The sequence below is a fragment of the Octodon degus genome, unplaced genomic scaffold, assembly GCF_000260255.1.
Source record: "Octodon degus isolate 3935 unplaced genomic scaffold, OctDeg1.0 scaffold00018, whole genome shotgun sequence".
In the NCBI taxonomy this organism is placed as follows: domain Eukaryota; kingdom Metazoa; phylum Chordata; class Mammalia; order Rodentia; family Octodontidae; genus Octodon; species Octodon degus.
In genome coordinates, this window is record NW_004524594.1 from 16,626,982 (window position 1) to 16,644,846 (window position 17,865).

Consider the following 17,865-nt stretch of genomic DNA (forward strand, 5'->3'; position numbering starts at 1 on the left):
AGCACCTCTTATTGAGAAGTTTTTGCACATCAAAAGAAATTACCAAGAAAGTGAAAAGACAACCCACAAATTTTGAAAACAATCTTAACTAATAAGCACTCAGACAATGGTCTGCTCTCTAGAATTTATAAAGAACTAAAGAACATTAGGACCCCTAAATTTAAAGACCCAATCCAGAAATAGACATCTGAGATGAACACACATTTCTTAGAGGATGAAATTAAAGAAGCAAATAAATATATGAAAAAATGCTCCTTATCACTAACCATCCGTTAAATGCAAATTAAAACAACACTGACATACCATCTCACCCCAGAAAGAATGGCTATCATAAAGAAATCAACCAACAACAAATGTTGGAGAGGCTGTGGGGGAAAGAGAACCCTTCTTCACTGCTGGTAGGAATGTAGACTGGTACAACCATTATGGAAATCAGTAAACTAGGACTGGAAATCCCATTCAAGCCTGCTATCCCTCTACTAGGAATTTTCCTGGAGGAACTGAAAGCATTATATCATAGTGATATATGTGTACCTATGTTATAGCAGCACAATTTGTGATAGCCAGATCTTGGAAACAACCAAGATGCCCATCACATGTGGAATGGTTGAAAAAAGATGTGGTATTTTTATATAGTGGAGTATTACTCAGCTATAAAGAATGATAAACTCAAAGCCTTCATATTTAAGTGGATGCCACTTGAAGATATACTTATCAGTGAAATAAACCAGACCCATGTGTGTAAATATCATATTGTCTCCCTAGTATAAGAACTCAAAAGAATTACAAATAGAAAGGTATAACACAATTTAAAAGGAAAGTGAGAACTTGAGGAATGGACAATGAGGAGTGGGCAAGAAGAACAGCTGGGAAACATGACTGGAGCAAAGCCATAGATGTATACGCACGAGATGGGTAATGCAATGATCCTGAGAAACATCTGCAAGTTTTTGAAACTAGCAGTTAACTGATAAGATTCTCTCTCTCTCTCTCTCTCTCTCTCTCTCTCTCTCTCTCTCTCTCTCTTGTACCTTTTATTGACATACATTTTTCTGGGCATTGCCCACCTACCTAACTTAGTATGGCCTCTTTGGCACTGAAAGCTGAAGAATTAAAAAAAAACAGTGAAAAAAAAAAAAAAAGCCTGGATTGGTCTGAGTGCATAGTGCATGAGAACTAAAGGTCTTTGGTACACAGGAACCTGGGGACAGTGGGCAGGGTGAGAGGCAGTGACCTCATGGGACTGGAAACAGGCTGTTAAAGATGAAGTGGCCAATGACCAGGGCCAGCATCTCAGAGGTCCTACTCAGTGCCACAATGAAGGGGACCTGGGAGGCATAGTCTGCCTGGAGGCAGCGGAGGGACAGCTGCAGCATGGCCAAAGCCAGCAGGCTGTTCTGAACCCCAATGTCGAGGCTTACTGTTCACCTCTGTGCCACTGGCAGCCTCGGGCAGGTGGCCAGGCAGTAGCCCACTAAGAGGCCAATCAGGGGCACTGTGAGGCCCACCAGGATGATGGGCAGCCTGACTCCCACCAGGATATAGACCCCCATACGGTAGACTAGGAAGAGGCCACCCAGCAGCAGCAAGAAGCTGAAGGGCTTGATGGCGTGCAGTAGTAGCTGGGAGAACCTGGGCAGCTTGGACTTTATCACCACTCCTGCAGCTATGGGGATGGCAATGAACAGCAGGGTGCCCGGGATCTTGGAGACTGGCACATGCAGTGCTTCGTGGATGCTGAGCAGGTGGCTGTAGATGGCAGAGGACAGTGGCAGGAACCTAATGGCAGCTACTGTTGAGATGACGGTCATGGAGATGGCCAGCATGACACCCCCTCCAAGAAGAAGGCTAAAGAGGTAGCTGCCCCCACCACCGGGTGATGAGCAGGTAATGATGAGGCCCAGAGCCAGGGCCTTGGGCAGCATGAAGACCTTGGCCATCAGGAAAGTATAGAAAGGCATGATGAGGAACTGGCCCAGGAGGCCCAGCAGCCTGGGCTGGGGGCTCTGTAGGAGCCCCTTGAGGACCTCGAGTTCCACTTTGCACCCAAATGAACACTTGTTGACAAAGATGAGTGGCAAGAGCAGGTAGAGGATCAGGTTCTCTGAGAAGTGGGTATCTTCTGCTGGTGAGACTTTGATGCAAAAATCTGCCCGTTCCTCGCTCAGCATGGGCGGGACCTCATGAGCATCCACAAGCTGGATTTGTAGTGGCGCTAGCCCAGCCAGGCCAGAGTGGATGCTCACCACAAAGCCGCCCTCGCTGCTCCACTCAATGGTACTCACGTTCTTGATAGTCAGCACCTCTGTGTCCAGGGATGTGACCTTTAGGGTGGGGCCGGTCAAGGTCCCATTGGCTTGGCACCGGTACTGACTGGAGATCACAACGATGCCCTCACTCTCTTCAGGGAACTCAAACTCTACCACAGAGCCATCCCCAGTCCTCCTCCCGCCAGGCCCTGGCTGGCCTGTTGGGGGCCCTTTCCTTTCCCCCACACCATAGCTCTTGCCTGAGGACATGGTGCCCAGCCTTCTGCAGCTCAGGCGAGTGCCCCTGTCAGTGCTGTGGGCTCCTCCTGAGAAGGGTCCATGGGCTGTGCTGGTTCCATGCTGCCTGCCTCAAGGGCATGGCTCTCCCGGAGGAGGGGAGGGACAGAGGGGTAGTTGGTAAAGGTGAACGCCTCTGATCTCTGGAGCCAGGGCATCTGCAGCCCATCACTGGCAGAGTGAGCAAGACCCTTGCCCCAAACTCAGATATGGAAACGCAATGTCCTGTGCTAGTCCTAGTGCCACGTAGCTGTCCCCCTCCCCTGTCATGGCTGTCTTAAGCTCCCCCAACCCCACCGGGGGAGGCCTTAGTTCCTGCTCCCATTCAGCTTGCCCGTAGCTGCTCTAGCTGCTTCCTCTCCTGGGGTCCCATAGGGGCCTTTTGGGGATGGTCTTGTTCAAGGGACTCAGGAGGGCCACCTTCAGTCCTATCACCACCAACGCATTCCCCACTGGCTACAAGATGCAGGTAGGGGTGGATGTAGGGGGTACACTTGTAATCTTAACACTTGGGAGGCTGAGGCAGGAGGACTGCAAGTTCAAACCCAGCCCATGCAATTTAGCAAGACCTTGTCTCAAAACAAAGATACAAACCAAAAGGTTGGGTGTAGCTCGGTGTGTAGGCTCAGGGTTCAATCTCTAGAACTCTGCTGCCAGTTGTCCTGTGCTCTGTAGTGTCCCTTTGGCCCTGCCTATCCACATCTGAAACCTGGAGGCCTAGTCCAGTCTGCATCTTTGTGGCAGAAGGCTGAAGGGCAGGCGGGGTGGGTGGGAGAAGTCAAGTGCAGTGGGCAGAGGCAGGCACGGAGGTGCCGAGGAGAGGTTGAGATGGGAGGCTGGGGGCCAGTCGGTGTAAAGGGCGGGCCTCCTGGCATTGCTGGCACGGGGCTTGGGCTCTGGTGCCCTCTCTGTGTAGCCGCTGGGCCAGGTGCTCATAGGGGCTGACTGCAGAGCAGCGGGGGGACAGAGGCCACCTCCCGCCACCCCTTCCTGGCGAAAACCTCTTGTCCGCCGTCCACATGAAGCCTGTAGCCGGCGCCCGCCTAGGGTGAACTCACTGGTAGGATTCTCACCCTGACTAACTACATATGCTGATACCTGTGAGCCAAGCAGCTGCACTGAAGACAGCAGTATTAATAGAAGGGTCACTCTTGGAATGCCTGTCATTCTGGTCTTCTAAATACATACTTCTTGTCATGACATACCAATTATTACCATAATGTCTCTCAGTTAAAAGTTTTTTTTTCTTTTTTTCTTTAAAAAAAAGGGTAGCAAATGAAAAAAAAAGACACAAGGAAAAAAAAAGTCACAGGTCTGTCCTGTTACAATTCTGTATATGGTTAGATTTCTAAATTTCTTTGTAAAAATATATAAATGCTTATTCCTAGCTTTCTAAAATTATTTTTCCTTCATATTCTGTAAGGACTTAAAGTTCAACATATCAATACTTGATGGAAAATACCTGTTCCATGATATGCCTAAGATGTTTGATATTTAGACAGACAGGGTAAACAGAACTGCATAGATTACAGGTTAATAATAAGCTCTTCTGGAGGGTTAACAAACTAAGTTAGCAGAACAAAATTGGAGAAAAGGAAGGGCTGCAAGTTCAGCCAACATTTTGGCCCTAGCCTTTCAAGGTCAGTGAAGACTCAAGACATAGGAGAACCTGTACTGTAACATCATGTAACTCAGTTGCGCTCCAAATTTTCTGTTCAAGGAGATTATGGAGCCACAGAGGAATGTGATTGATGACGTAGAGTGTGCCTAAGGAGAGTCACATGGAGAGAAAACATTCTCTCAGGCTTTCACAGAGAGCACATTGGTCAAGCAATGGCCGTGACTCATCATGGGTGACACTGACAAAGGATCCACAAAGTGCGGTACAGGGCTACAAGATAAATCCTGAGGGTACTTGACTGATCTTATCAGATACAAAAGTTACATTTCTTGTTATATAGGTCTTGCTTTATCTTGGTCTTAACAATCCAGCAGAAAAACATACAACCGAGGTACATAAAGTACAGCCATATTAATACGATGAGCTGTAAAAGGCTCAAGTCAATAACTTCTGAGGATAACCCACTACTATTATAGACTGCTGGACAGTGTTGGATTGTTTAAGTGAATTCATCTCAATTCCTATAGTATTGAGATGCCAATAGAATACCCACCTCTGACAGGACTTAACAACAGAAAAGGGGGATGCAAAGGAAAGAACATTTTGTATTTGTATATACAAAACAGTTAGGATAGATGTACAGCTGCTTTCACTTAATTCAATGAGAAGAAAGAGGTGTCCTAATAGTGTTTGGACAGGATATCCTGTCTGCTTCTTGTACCATGGATAACCACTAAGAAGATAACAATGTACAATGTATAGATTATTGAAACTGTCCTATTAATCAGCTTTGAAATTGTCTCTCATATTTGTTTCTCAATAAAATAAATCAAAAGATCTGAAAAGCTACACATCATAGAGTATGTATGGATTTATGGCTTACCTGTTGCTTTTCTTATTTCTATTTTTTAGTGATGTAGATTTTTAAATTGGTCAAGTCTTTGATAAAATATTTTCTACGATGCTGTATCATTTTAGCATATTAAATAAAACAAAAAATATTTATTTTAAAGAGAGCATAATAATAATTGATAAGACATTAGAAATAGTACACATTAAGAAGACCAAATTGAGAGGTATACAACCATAAAAATTGTAACATATCTGTTGTTGTATGTTACCCTGTTTCTATTCTTGTTTCTGCTCTTTGTTTTTCTCTCCAAAATAAAATAAAATAAAATTTAAAAAAATTAAAAATAAAAAGAATAAAGTTATATGTATGAAAAAAATAAATAAAAAGTAAAAATATATAAAAAATAAAGGCACCCAAATAAGAATGGAAGATGTGAATTTGCTCCTGCTAGCATAGATCAAAGATACCACAATCTGTACATACATTAGCCTAAAGTGACCACAGAAAACTGTTAGAACTAGTCAGTGAAGTCAGTGAGGTTATAGGATATAAAACCAGTGAACGAAATCAGTTGCAAATCTGAACATTAACAACGAACTAGGGGGGCTGGGAAGATAGCTCAGTAGAATAAGTGCTTACCTGGCAAGTGCAAGGGCCTGAGTTCAATCCCCAGTTCCGTAAAACAAAACAAAACAAAACAAAAAACACCAATGAACTGGGGCCTGCAAGATAGCTCAGGGGCCGGCAAGATAGCTCAGAGGATTAAAGCACCTGCTTAGGCAAGCTTAGGCAAAGCTAGGGACCACAGTTCAATTCCAGGTACCACATGCCTTGCCAGCCCCACCCCCAGGGCAGGGTGAGCTGCTCAGAGTCTGGGCATGATGACATATGCCTGTAATCCCAGCACTGGGGCAGGAGGATCACTGTGAGTCTGAGCTGAGGGGTGAAACACTGTAACAACCAAATACATAAAAAACAAACAGACAAACACCAGTGAACTATCCATAAGAAAACAACCCCATAATCGCTTTAAAAAGGAACACAGGGCCCACCAGACAGCTCAGTGGACTAAAGCGCCTGCTTAGGCAGAGTGCAGCAGCCAGGGTTTGATCCCTGGTGTGCCATGCCAGCCCCACCCCCGGGTGTGCTGACATAGTGATTGAGACTGGGCATAGTGGCACGCACCTGTAATCCTAGTGCTTGCGAGGCTAAAAAACAAGAGGACCACTAGGGGTCTGATGCATGTAGTGAGTTCCTATAGACCCTGTATTAAGTACAAAAAAAAAAAAAAAAAAGGAATACAGACAAGGCAGGCCAGATAGCTCAGTGGATTAAAGCTCCTGTTTAGGCAGACACAAGGACTGGGGTTTGATCCCCAGCATGCTGTGCAGGCCCTGCACCCACCCCCAGGGGGCTCTGAGAGGGGCAATTAAGACTGGGTGTGGTGGCGCACACCTGTAATCCTAGTGCTTGGGAGGCTGAAAACAAGAGGATCACTAGGAGTCTGATCTGTGTAGTGAGACCCTATATACCCTGTAGTAAATACATTTTTTTTTTTAAAAAGGAATACATTTAACAAAAGAGATGAAAAATCTATATAGGTTGGGGAGATAGCTTGGCAGTCTAGACGTCTGCCTGGCAAGCTCAAGAACACAAGTTCGATCCCTGGTACTGCATGCCATGCCAGCCATCGAAACTGGGTGTGGTGGTGCAAATCTGTAATCCCAATACTGGGGAGGCTCAGACAAGAGGATCACTGTGGGTCTGAGCTGTGTAGTGAGACCCTGCACCAAATAAATAAAGAAATAAAATATTTTTTGAAAAAAATTATTAAAAAACAAAGATCTAGATGATGCATAGATGAAAAAAACTAAAGAAGATAAGAATAGATGGAAAAATGTGTTTAGGTATCAAGTTGAAAAGAAATGGGCTTGTGATGATTAATCTAGATTATTAACTTGATTGGATTAAGAGATGCCTACAGAGGTGAATGGATTATGAGAACACAGATCCAATCAATGTTTAACCCATTAATGAGCTGATAGTTAAATGGGCTAGTAGGAGGTGGGGTTGAAGAAGTGCTCATCGGGAGCATGCCTTCCAAGGAGTGTCTTTTCTTGGTCTTTTGTAGCTCTCTTTGCTTTCTGGATGCCAGGGAATGAGCAACTGTGCTCTGCCCTCCTCTATGATATTTCTGCCCTGGAGCCAGATGGTCATGGACAGAGACCCCTGAAACTGTGAGTCAAAATCAATCTTTCTCTTTTGAATTGTGTGTGTCAGGTGCCTTGTACTGGCAAGGATCCAAGGCTGATGTTGTTGCAAATCAAAGGCCTCACCAAGCAGGTGGTTGAGCCTGCAGCCTTGTGACATATGATGAGAGCTTCGGAAGTGTAGGAGTATCCTCAAATTTGAGACAAGAGCATGTGGGATGACCTTGATGAGACTGGGGACATTGAGCCCCTAAGTTTTTTCTTTCTTTCTTTTTTCTTTTTTTTTTTTGTGTGTGTGTATTTAGTACGGGGTCTCACTACAGAGATCAGACTCGCCGTGATCCTTCTGTTTTCAGTCTCCCAAGTGCTGGGATTACAGGTGTGGGCCACCACACCCAATCTCAATCCCTGTCTCAGCACACTCTGGGGGTGAGGCTGGCACACATAAGGAGGGTGTAACCCTGGTCCCTGCACCTGCCTAAGCAGGCACTTTAATCTGCTGAGCTATCTGGCCAGTCCTTGTCAATAGATTTTCATATACTTAACTAGGTATGACTCCAATTGCAACTGCTGTACCAGATGTGTCTTTCTTGTTTGAGCACATGTGCATACATCCTAGGTACCTGGTACCTAGTATGCAGGTAATGATCAGACAACTGCCTTTTCTCTACTCCTGCCCATAAGGCCCATCAGAAGCAATTTGTCTACAGTGGGCAAGGCTAGCAATGCCCCTGCACTCTCCTTTCGGAAGATTGTATCAACTCTCCTGCTGTGTGTTGCAATAATTCACAGGGACCTAAATCACCCTTCCCTTCCAGAAGGGCATCACCCTATCTTGTTACACTGCTGACATACTACTGATTGGACCAAGTGGCAAGAAATAGCAACTACTGAAATAGCAACTATTCTAGACTAATTGGTATCACATTTGCTTTTGAGAGCATGGGAATGAAATCTTTCTAAATCCCAAAGGCCCTCTACCTCAGAGAGATTTCTAGGAGTCCAGTAGTTTGGTGTATGCAGAGAGATAGCCCTTCCAAGGTAAAGGATAAGTTGTATCTGCTCCTGCCTACAAAGAAAGAGCTACAATGCTAAGTGGGTCTATTTGGATTTTGGGAATAACACTTTACTCACATGGGTGTCTTATTACAGTTTATTTTCTGAGTTACTGAAAAAGATGCTGGTTGAATGGTGCATAGACTAAGAGAAAGTTCTACATAGGGCCAGGCTGCTTTGCATACTTCTCTGCCATTTGGGTATGTGATCCAGCAGATTCAATTGTATCTGAGGTATCAGCAGCAGATAGGGATGTTGTTTGGAGCCCTCTGGCACCTCCCGCAATGGATGAATCACAACAGAGTACCTTACAATTTTGGAGCAAGGTCCTGCTTTCATCTGCAGTCAACTATTCTTCCTGTGGCCTGCTATTAGGCCTTGGCGGAAACTGAAGCCTTGAGCACAGGATACCATGAGACCTGGGAGGCCCATCATGAACTGGGTAGTATCTGACCCACTGAATCACAAAGTCAGATATGTACAATAACAGTCTATCATCAAATGGAAATGGTATGTAAGTGATTGGGCCTGAGAACCCCCTGAAGGCACAAGTTACATGAAGCACTGGCCCAAAAGTATATGGTCTTCTCTCTTACATCACTGCCTTTTCTCCCTTGGTTTGCACCTGTGACTTCATGGGGAGTTAGTTCCTTATGACCAGTGGACCTGGGTTACAGAGGGTTCTGTGTGATGTGCAGAAATGACAGCTACAGGACTAAGCCCTTTGTGGGGCATCTCTGGAGACAGTAGTAAGAAGGATCTTCCCACTGGGCAGAGCACTGGACAATGCTCCTGTCTGTTCCACTTTGTTTGGAAGGAAAAGTGGAACATATATGTGATTATATACCAATTTAAAGCCTACTGTTAATAGTCCAACTGGATGGTCAATGATGAAAAAAATTGGTCACAAAAATCATTTGAAGAACAGATATGTAGATAGAGCTCTCTGAATGGGTGAATAGAGTGAAGATGATTGTGTCCCATGCAAATGTGTATCAAAGGGTGATCTCAGCAGAGAAAGACTTTAGTAATCAAGTGGACAAGATGACCTGTTCCATGGATAACAATCAGCCTCTTTTCTCAGCCAACCTGTCATCATCCAGTGGACTTTTGGATAAAGTGACCTTGGTGGCAGGCATGGAGGTGATTCATGAGTTCAGAAACATAGACCTCCTAAGGCCAGACTGGGTGTGGTGTTGGGAGGTAAGGCTTAGTGAGTCACTGTGGCTGTGGTCTGGATGGTGTAAAAATATATCTCTCCTCTTTCCGTGAGGGATCTGCTTCCTGTCCACCATGCCTTGGGCTGTTTCTCCTCTGAGATGCCCCTCTGCCATCCACCCTGCCTTGGAGCCAGCCAATATGGACTGAATCCTCTACAAACAACAAAATAAACTTTTCCTCCTTTAACTTGCAGGTGCTGGCTGTTTTGTCCCAGCAATGGGAAAGAAACAAAGACGATCTCTATCCTGCCACCATGGCCACCTGGTTCACAAACCTGTCCCATGGGTATGCTTTGATTCAGCACCTAGTACATGGTATAGCTTCTTCCACAGCAAATATCAGTGGGTGAAAAATCATGGGTGGAAACAGGAGTAGCCCCACTCATTATTCTTCCAACTGACTCACTAGTTTCCTGTTCCTATTACCTTATGTTCTGCTAGCCTAGAAGTCTTAGTTCTACCAGGAGACACAAACATGATCCACTGAACTGAAAGATAAGGTGCCACTTGCCACTCAAGGCTTCTTGGGCCTCTGACTTAATAGGCTGAGAAGGGAGTTAGCAGGTTGGCTGGGGTGACTGGTCTTGGCTACCAAGGGAGAATTGGATGCCTGCTCCATGAGGGAAGAGGAGGAGAGTCTTTCCAGGTTGCAGAAGACCCCTTAGGACATCTTCTTATCACCATGTTCCACCATCAAGGTGAGAGGGGAACTTCAACCAGCCAGTGAAGCAGGACTGAGAATAACCCAAACCTTCAGGAATGAAGGTACGGGTCACCCTGCCAGATAAAGAGCCATGGCCCACCTAGGTGCTTGCTGAAGAGAAAGGGAATACAGGCTGAGTAGCAGAGGAAGATGGTTATAAATCTATGATGATTGGTTGACTGTGTCAACTTGAGTAAGAAACGCTCAACTAAATTGGCTCAGTGTATTCTGGGTGCGGGAGACCCACCCTAGGGAGGATTGTTGCCAGAATGGTACAAAAGGGAAGCAAAAGAAGGATTCCTTTTATTTCTGTGAAGGAGTTCCAGGCTTTGCCTCCACCTCAGCTATCTCATGGCTTCTAGCACAGACTCTTCAGGGCCCAGCACTGAGCCTTCAGCCTTCTGGCCCAGATCTTTCAGCCTTCCACTGCAGATCTTTCACCCTCCTGATGCAGACTTGCATGAGACACATCAGTGAGCTACAGACCTTTGATTGGTTCATTCAGCACTCCCGTGCTCAGATAGATCTTTTGAATTCTTCTACATTTGATTCTGTGGGTGGTCATTGCAAGCCACTCTTGCAAATTCTTATGTATGTACTTGTATGACTTGCACTAAAAAAACAACATCCCAGCCATGACCTCTCAGCTAGTTGAAAAATCAAGACAAATGTCTTGGTTTCTTTTTCCTTGCCGCTGGGACAAAATACCCAACGCCCAAAATTAAAGAGAGAAATGTGCATTTAGCTCACAGTCACTGGAGATTTCAGTTCATACTAGGCTGGCTGCAAGGCAGAGCGGCACATAGCAGAGGATAGCAGTTCATGGTGATGGAAAACAGCAAAAGCAAGAGCCAGAAGAGAGGAGCAGCAGCTGTAACATCTAGCAAGCTTCTTTCTCTTCCTTATATTGTATGCAGATTATCCATTCCAGGGCAGGTATAGCACACAAATCCATAATCCCAGCATTGATCATGAATTAACTGCAAACTCTAGAAGCCTGCCCCAGTGGCTTCATGAAGCTTGGTGGAACAACTAGACACAAACCACAACATTCTGCCCCTACCCTCCCCCCAGTGATTTATGTACACCCTTTTATACAAAAGCCATTTTAGTCCATCTCTAAGAGTTACCAAAGTCCTAAACAGTTTCAGCATTGCTGAAAAGTCCAATTCCAAGTCTCCTCCAAGATCTAAGGCAAGCTTTTAGCTGTGACCCTCTGTACAAGTGAAAACTTAAACACTTCCGACATTCAATGGCATAAGAAAAACATTATCATTCCAAAAGGTACAAACCACAGGATACAAAGCATTGGGACCAAAGTAAGTCCAAAATCCAGCAGGGCAAACATTAAGTCCTATAGTTCCATGTGGAACATCTGAAGCAATCTGTGGCAAACTGTGAGCCCCATGAGGCTCTCCAAGTGGCTCCATGGCTTCTCTTTTAGGCCTGCTTTGCTCCCTTCTTGCAACTTTCCTTAGGTAACCCATGTTTCTGGCTTTTGCAAACTTCTGTGGTTTGTATTGTGCTGTAGGTGTCTCACACACTGCTTGGCCTCCCGGGCTTTCTGAAATCTAGGTGGAAGCCATCTTAACCTCAGAACTCTTACATTCTGCATGTGCCTATAACCAGCATCATGTGGATGATGCCAAGATCTGCTACCAGATGGAGCGGTAGCCAGGCTTTCTTCTCTCTCAGCTGTAGGGGTAGAGTGTCTGGATTGCTGATCACTCTGACCCTGATTCTGAGGAACAAATTCTCTTTGCCATTGCCATTTTGGAACCTAGTGTGGCTGTTTCCTCTGTTCTGGAACATAGGGCTCTGCAGCTTTCTCCTCAAAGCACAGTCTTCTACTTTTGCAGTTTGAGGCTACAAAGGGTGAACATTTGCTGTTTCTGTGATGCCCTCAGGCCATCTTTTCTATTTTCCTGTTCCTTCTTAGCAGTGGAGTTCTTCTCACCTATATCTTTGCATTCAACAGCTTTATCGACACTTCCTTTATGGCCAGATTCACAATTTTAAATCATTCTTCTTTGTTCTTTTTTCTTTTTCTTGTTTTATGTGTTTGGTACAGGGTCTCACTATGCAGCTTGGACTTGTAGTGATCTCCTGTTTTCAGCCTCCCCAGTGATGGGTTTACAGTCATGCACCACCATGCCCATATTCAGCCACCAGCTCAGCATGCCCCAGGGACAGGACCGGTATAGCATGGTGGATCGGGGATTGAACCCTGGTCCCTGCACTTGCCAAAGCAAGCTTTTAGTCTGCTGAGCTATCTCACTGACCTTTATTCTTTGTTCTTGATTCTCAACATAAATCTGACTGAAAGCCTCCAGCAATAGCCATGGCACTGCCTCAATATTTGACTGCCTTGAAATCTCTTTTGCAAGATTAATCAGTCCCCCATGCTTAATCTCAGCCTCAGGCAAAGTCTCTGGACACAAGCAAAATGCAGACAAACTTTCTGCCAGCCCATCACACACACCGTCTGGAGTCCAACTATCAATGCAGTTCTTCTTCCCAGAAGAAACCTCCCCAGCTTGATCTTTACAGGAAGGATTTCTATTAGCATTCTGGCCTTCTGAGCTCTGACCAGAATTTCCCATACAGAACAGTCAAAGGCATTGCAGTGCTTCTCTTTCAGAAGACATCTCCAAATCTTTTCTATCTCTGCCCATAAGCCATTCCCAAAGGCTCTTGGATGACATGATTACCTATAGTCACAGCAATGACCTCACTTTTTGGTACCAAATTCTGTCTTGGTTACTTTTTCTTCATTGCTAACACCTAAAATTAAGGAAGGAAAGCTTTATTTAGCTCACAGTTTGTAGGGGTTTCAGTCCATACTAGGCTGGTTCCAAGGCAGAGTGGCACATGGCAGAGGGAAGCAGTTCATGGTGGTGAAAAACAGCAAAGAGCAAGATCCAGAAGTGGGGAGAAGCAGCTGTGGTAGCTAGTAAGCTGCTTCCTTTCCTTATATTGTATTCAGGCTATCTACCCCAAGCTGGGTGTAGCACTTACAGCCATAATCCCAGCATTGGATCATGAATTAGTCACAAATTCTAAAAGCCTTCCCTGTTGACTACATGAGGCTTTGGGGGGACAACTATACACAAACCGTAACAACAACTTACATGACTATTTTCCTCCCTATTCTGCTAAGAATATGTTTATGAGTATATAAATAAATATTAAGGAAGTATCTATATTTTAGTTCTTATTTTTATCATATAACATGTGTTGACTTTATGATTAAGTGTTATTAATTTTTACATCACATTATTTCAGTTACTAGAAAATGAGGAGACTTTAATCTCTTCTTCTAGGGAAGAGATCAGTGCAAGTTGGATTGTACACAGAACAGTTGTATCACATTAGATGCTATTTTTGCATGGAGATTAAGTGTGGTTTAAGGATATATCCATGTATCATGCTGACAAAGGGTGGACCTGCCATAGTTAGTTTTAGTAATCAGCCAGTTTCAGGGATGCCTGGTGTCTTAGTTACCTTTTTCTCATTGCTAGGACAAAATACTCTACACCCAAAGTTAAAGAGGAAATGGTTTATTTAGCTCACAGTTTTTAGAGGTTTCAATCCACAATCAGTTGGCTCCAAGGTCAAAAAGCATACAGCAGAGGGGCACCAGTTTATGGCAGTGCAGCAAAAACAACAAGAGAGAAAGAGCAGGAAAAGAGGGCAAGCCTCTTTTTATGCCTTATATTGTATGCAGGCTACCCAGCCCAGGTTGGTTACTGTGCTCATCCACTTAATCCCAGCATTGAGCTACAAACCAATCACAGAGTCTAGATTCAGCAACCAAATCCCATCTAAAAGTGCATGAGACTTTGGAGGGTGGGGCATCTAGAAAACACCATCATAGCCAGACAGCTAAAGTATTAATTCTGAGTGTGTCTAGGAGGGTGTTTCTGGCTGGGATGAAGGTTTGAATTAGTGGCCAGAGTGAGACAGACTCACCTCACTGAAGTGGATGGCACCGTCTCATTGGCAGGGCTCAGACAGAATGCACAGGCAGTGGAAAGGTGATCTCTCCTTGCACCTCCAACTCTCATTCAGGAACCAAGAGACTTTTCCTTCTGCCTGTGGAGTCCAGAGGGGCTCCTGCTTTTGGAATCTTGGGCTTGTAGCAGGAGTACTGGTTGTAATCAAACCCCCTAACTAGATTGCAGATGTGTAAAGCTGCCTCCCTAAAGTGGTTAGTGGGAACAGTGCTCGTTTGAGCAGCTCTGAGGAGTTGTAGAGGCTAAGGAGTAAATGCATATGGAACTGCAGGCTAGCTGCTGCTGAGGACATTGCTTCCAGTGTGGAACGGGTGAAGAGCTCCGAGGACATCAGTCTGTATTCTAGGATGGAGCAGGTGTGCAAGGGGAGGATACCTGGGGGTCCAGGCTTCTCTCTGTTGGAATAGGAAGTTACAGATACAGGGGGGAAGAGAGGAGACTAGAATAATAAGTGAGTGGTAAAGTAGAGTTGGAGACACCAGCACAAATATATGGTTAGCTTAATGTGGATGAAGATAGGGATATGTAGAAATATTTACAACATGTATACACATACAACTTACTATATGCACATCCCTGTTTCCTCTGAGTGGGAGGGCCTAAAAGCAAAGATATACACATAGCAGTGTGCACACCAGCAGTCTTTGTCTCTAATGTTATATTCCAATAAAATAAGTCTGGACGAAGTGGCTGATCCAATATCTAAGAAAGGAAATGTATACAGTGATCCTAGAGAAGGGCCAGCCAGGCAGCTCAGCAGACTGAAGCACCTGCTTAGGCAGACACAGGGACTGGGGTTCAATCCCCAGTATGCCGTGCCGGCCCAGCATGCCATGCCGGCCCTTCCCCCAGGCATGCTGAGATGGTGACTAAGACTGGGAGTGGTGGCCCACACCTGTAATCCCAGCACTTGGGAGACTAAAAACAAGGGGATCACTAGGAGTCTGATGGTGTACTAAGACTCTGTAGACCCTGTATTACATACATTAAAAAACAAATAAATGATCCTAGAGAACTTTACATTGCCAAAAAGAAAGTGAAAAATTCACCCACCATGGTGGACAAAGGACAAAGGTATACAGGAGCCAACTGAGGAGCTCCTAATGGCCTACGCTGGAATAATTGAGCAATAAAATAAATGAAATAGTATTGGATTATAATCCAAAATATAAAACATGTTTCCACAAATGGAATATGATATAAATACATGATGGATAGATGTAAGGAAGGAAATAAAGAAGGACAAAAGGAATAAAGGAAGGAAGGAGAGAAGGAAGGAAGGACTCTTCCATGCAGAAGAATTTCAAATAATTTGTGTGCTACTTTCCCTATAAAGGGATGTGTCACAGGCCCCCTTTCTTGTGTATATTGTGCATAATGATCTTCCTCAAAAAGCATAGCATGAAAAAAAAACAGTGAAGCAAATTTACAGTAGAGGAGACTGACAAGTATCAGCTCGGAAAGACGGGCAAGGTCAACACCAGCAAGGAGTCATGTTGAACTGTGATAAATGTTGAGATGGTATGAGGAGAAGGAAACTTTAACTCAGGGACCTTCCTTCCCAAACCCAAAACTCTAGTCTTATCATGAAAAATGCACCAGAAAGGATTCTGGAAGAAACAGCACAGCGACGTGAACATGGGAAAACTGAAGAAAGTGAGAAAGTACGCAGCCATGAAGCAAATGCTTAGTCTCAGAGATGAGAGACTCAAAGAAAAGGATAGGTTAAAACCTAAAAAGAATGAAAAGAAAGATCCCAGTGCTCGAAAGGAAAGAGAAGTCCCCAACATCCTTCCTGCTTATTCTTCCAGTATAATACACAGCCGGGCCCACCTTATCATATCCTGGTTGATACCAACTTTATCAACTTTTCCATCCAAGCCAATTTGGACTTGGTACAATGGATGATGGACTGTCTCTATGCCAAGTGTATCCCTTGTATAACTGATTGTGTAATGGCGGAAATTGAGAAATTGGGACAGAAGTTCCTAAGGGTTGCCAAGTATTCATGGTTTGAATGATTACCTTGCACACACAAAGGGACCTATGGCAGAGGACTGCTTAGTGCAGAGAGTAAACTCAGCACAAGTGTTACATTGTGGCCACAGTTGACCTGGACCTTAAACGGAGAATCCGGAAGATCCCTGAAGCTCCTATCATGTACATTTCTAATCACATATACAACATTGAATGCATACCAGATGAGTATGGAGCCCCTTGGTTCTATTCGTACAAGACAAAGTTCCTCTGCCTCCTTCCAACCAACTTTTTGTTTTCAGTTCATTCAGCATGCTATAGCATGAATTAGTCACCCACTTGCTGCATTATCAGCTAAGTATGGTTACATAAATTCACTTTTTGATGCTTCCAAAAATTTGTTTTTTCCTAATGAAAGGAAGTAACATAAAATGCTGACTAATATTTCTCAAAACTGTGTAGGCCAGCCAAAGGAAGCAGTTTGAGAGAGTGCCACCACTAGGGCTAGGGAGATACCTTGGCAGTTTGATGCCTGGTACCTCATGCCGTGCTGGCCTGCACAATGCCTGCCACTGAAACTGGGAGTGGTGGCACACACCTGTAATCCTAGCACTGGGGAGGCTTAGATAGGAGGATCATTATGAGTCTGAGCTGCATAGCTGAGACCCTGTACCAACTAACTAACTAACTAACTAACTAACTAAATAAATAAATAAACAAACAAATCTTTAAAAAAAGAAGAAAAGAAAGTGCCACCACCAAGAGGAGCCTAAGGAGACATGATGACAAAGTGTTAAGTGGTATCCTGGTAAGTGGCGTCCTGAATGGGGTCCTGGGGCATTAAGGGACTGAAGATACTTAAGAAAACATGAGATGGGGCTTAGAAATAGGGCATCTTGGAGGGATTAGGATTAGATAGTTACAGGGATGGATTCCAGTGGTTAAATCAGAAGGCAGAAGGGGGTGAGGGGGCGGAGGATAAGTACATGTGCACACGTTCAGTGCAAGAAAGCCGTCACCAGGTGCACCTACTGACCTTGGGCCTCCAGGACTATGCACCAAAATAAAGTCAATGATGTCAATAAATTTGACAAGTTTGATGAAATGGACAAATTCATTAATAAACAAACAAGCAAATTTATATAAGAAAATAGATAACCGGGTGTGGTGGTTGATTGATCGTGTCAACTTGAGTAAGAAATACCCAACTGAATCAGCTCAGCATAGCTCTGGGTGCGGGCAGCCCACTCCGGGGAGCACTGTCACCAGCATGGTATAAAAGGGAAGCAAAGAAGGAAGGCTTGCTTCAGTCTTCTCTGGAAGAGCTCTAGTCTCCGCCTCCACCTTGGATGTCGCCTGCTGGTTTCCAGCACAGATTGTTCTGCATCAGCCCTGATGCTTCAGCCTTCTGTCACAGGCCCTTGTGCCTCCTGATGCAGGCTCACATGGGACGCTACGTGGACCTCCAGGCCTTGGATAGGAATCTTTGGGACCCCACTGCACACAGTGCGTTCTTCCACTTTTGCACTCTTCCACATTGACTCTGGGGGCAGCCATTGTAAGCCACCCTTACAAATTCTTTAGATTTGTATGTCTCGTATTATTCCTGTTTCTCTAATAAGCACTGACGGATATATCTGGATAGCTCTGTGTGTGTGCATGT

The 17,865-nt window shown here is 44.7% G+C and overlaps 1 protein-coding gene and 1 pseudogene across 1 annotated transcript; one reads left to right on the plus strand and one right to left on the minus strand.

Moving 5' to 3' along the window:
• Positions 1-1,136: 1,136 nt before the first annotated feature.
• On the minus strand, positions 1,137-2,519 carry LOC101583332 (P3 protein-like). Its single transcript, XM_012513779.2, is given in 2 exon segments — positions 1,137-2,198; positions 2,286-2,519. Coding segments are annotated over 2 exon segments (1,197 nt in total). The 3' UTR covers positions 1,137-1,235.
• A 13,344-nt stretch (positions 2,520-15,863) lies between these two features.
• LOC105741643 lies at positions 15,864-17,743 on the plus strand (annotated as a pseudogene).
• The last annotated feature ends 122 nt before the right edge of the window (positions 17,744-17,865 follow it).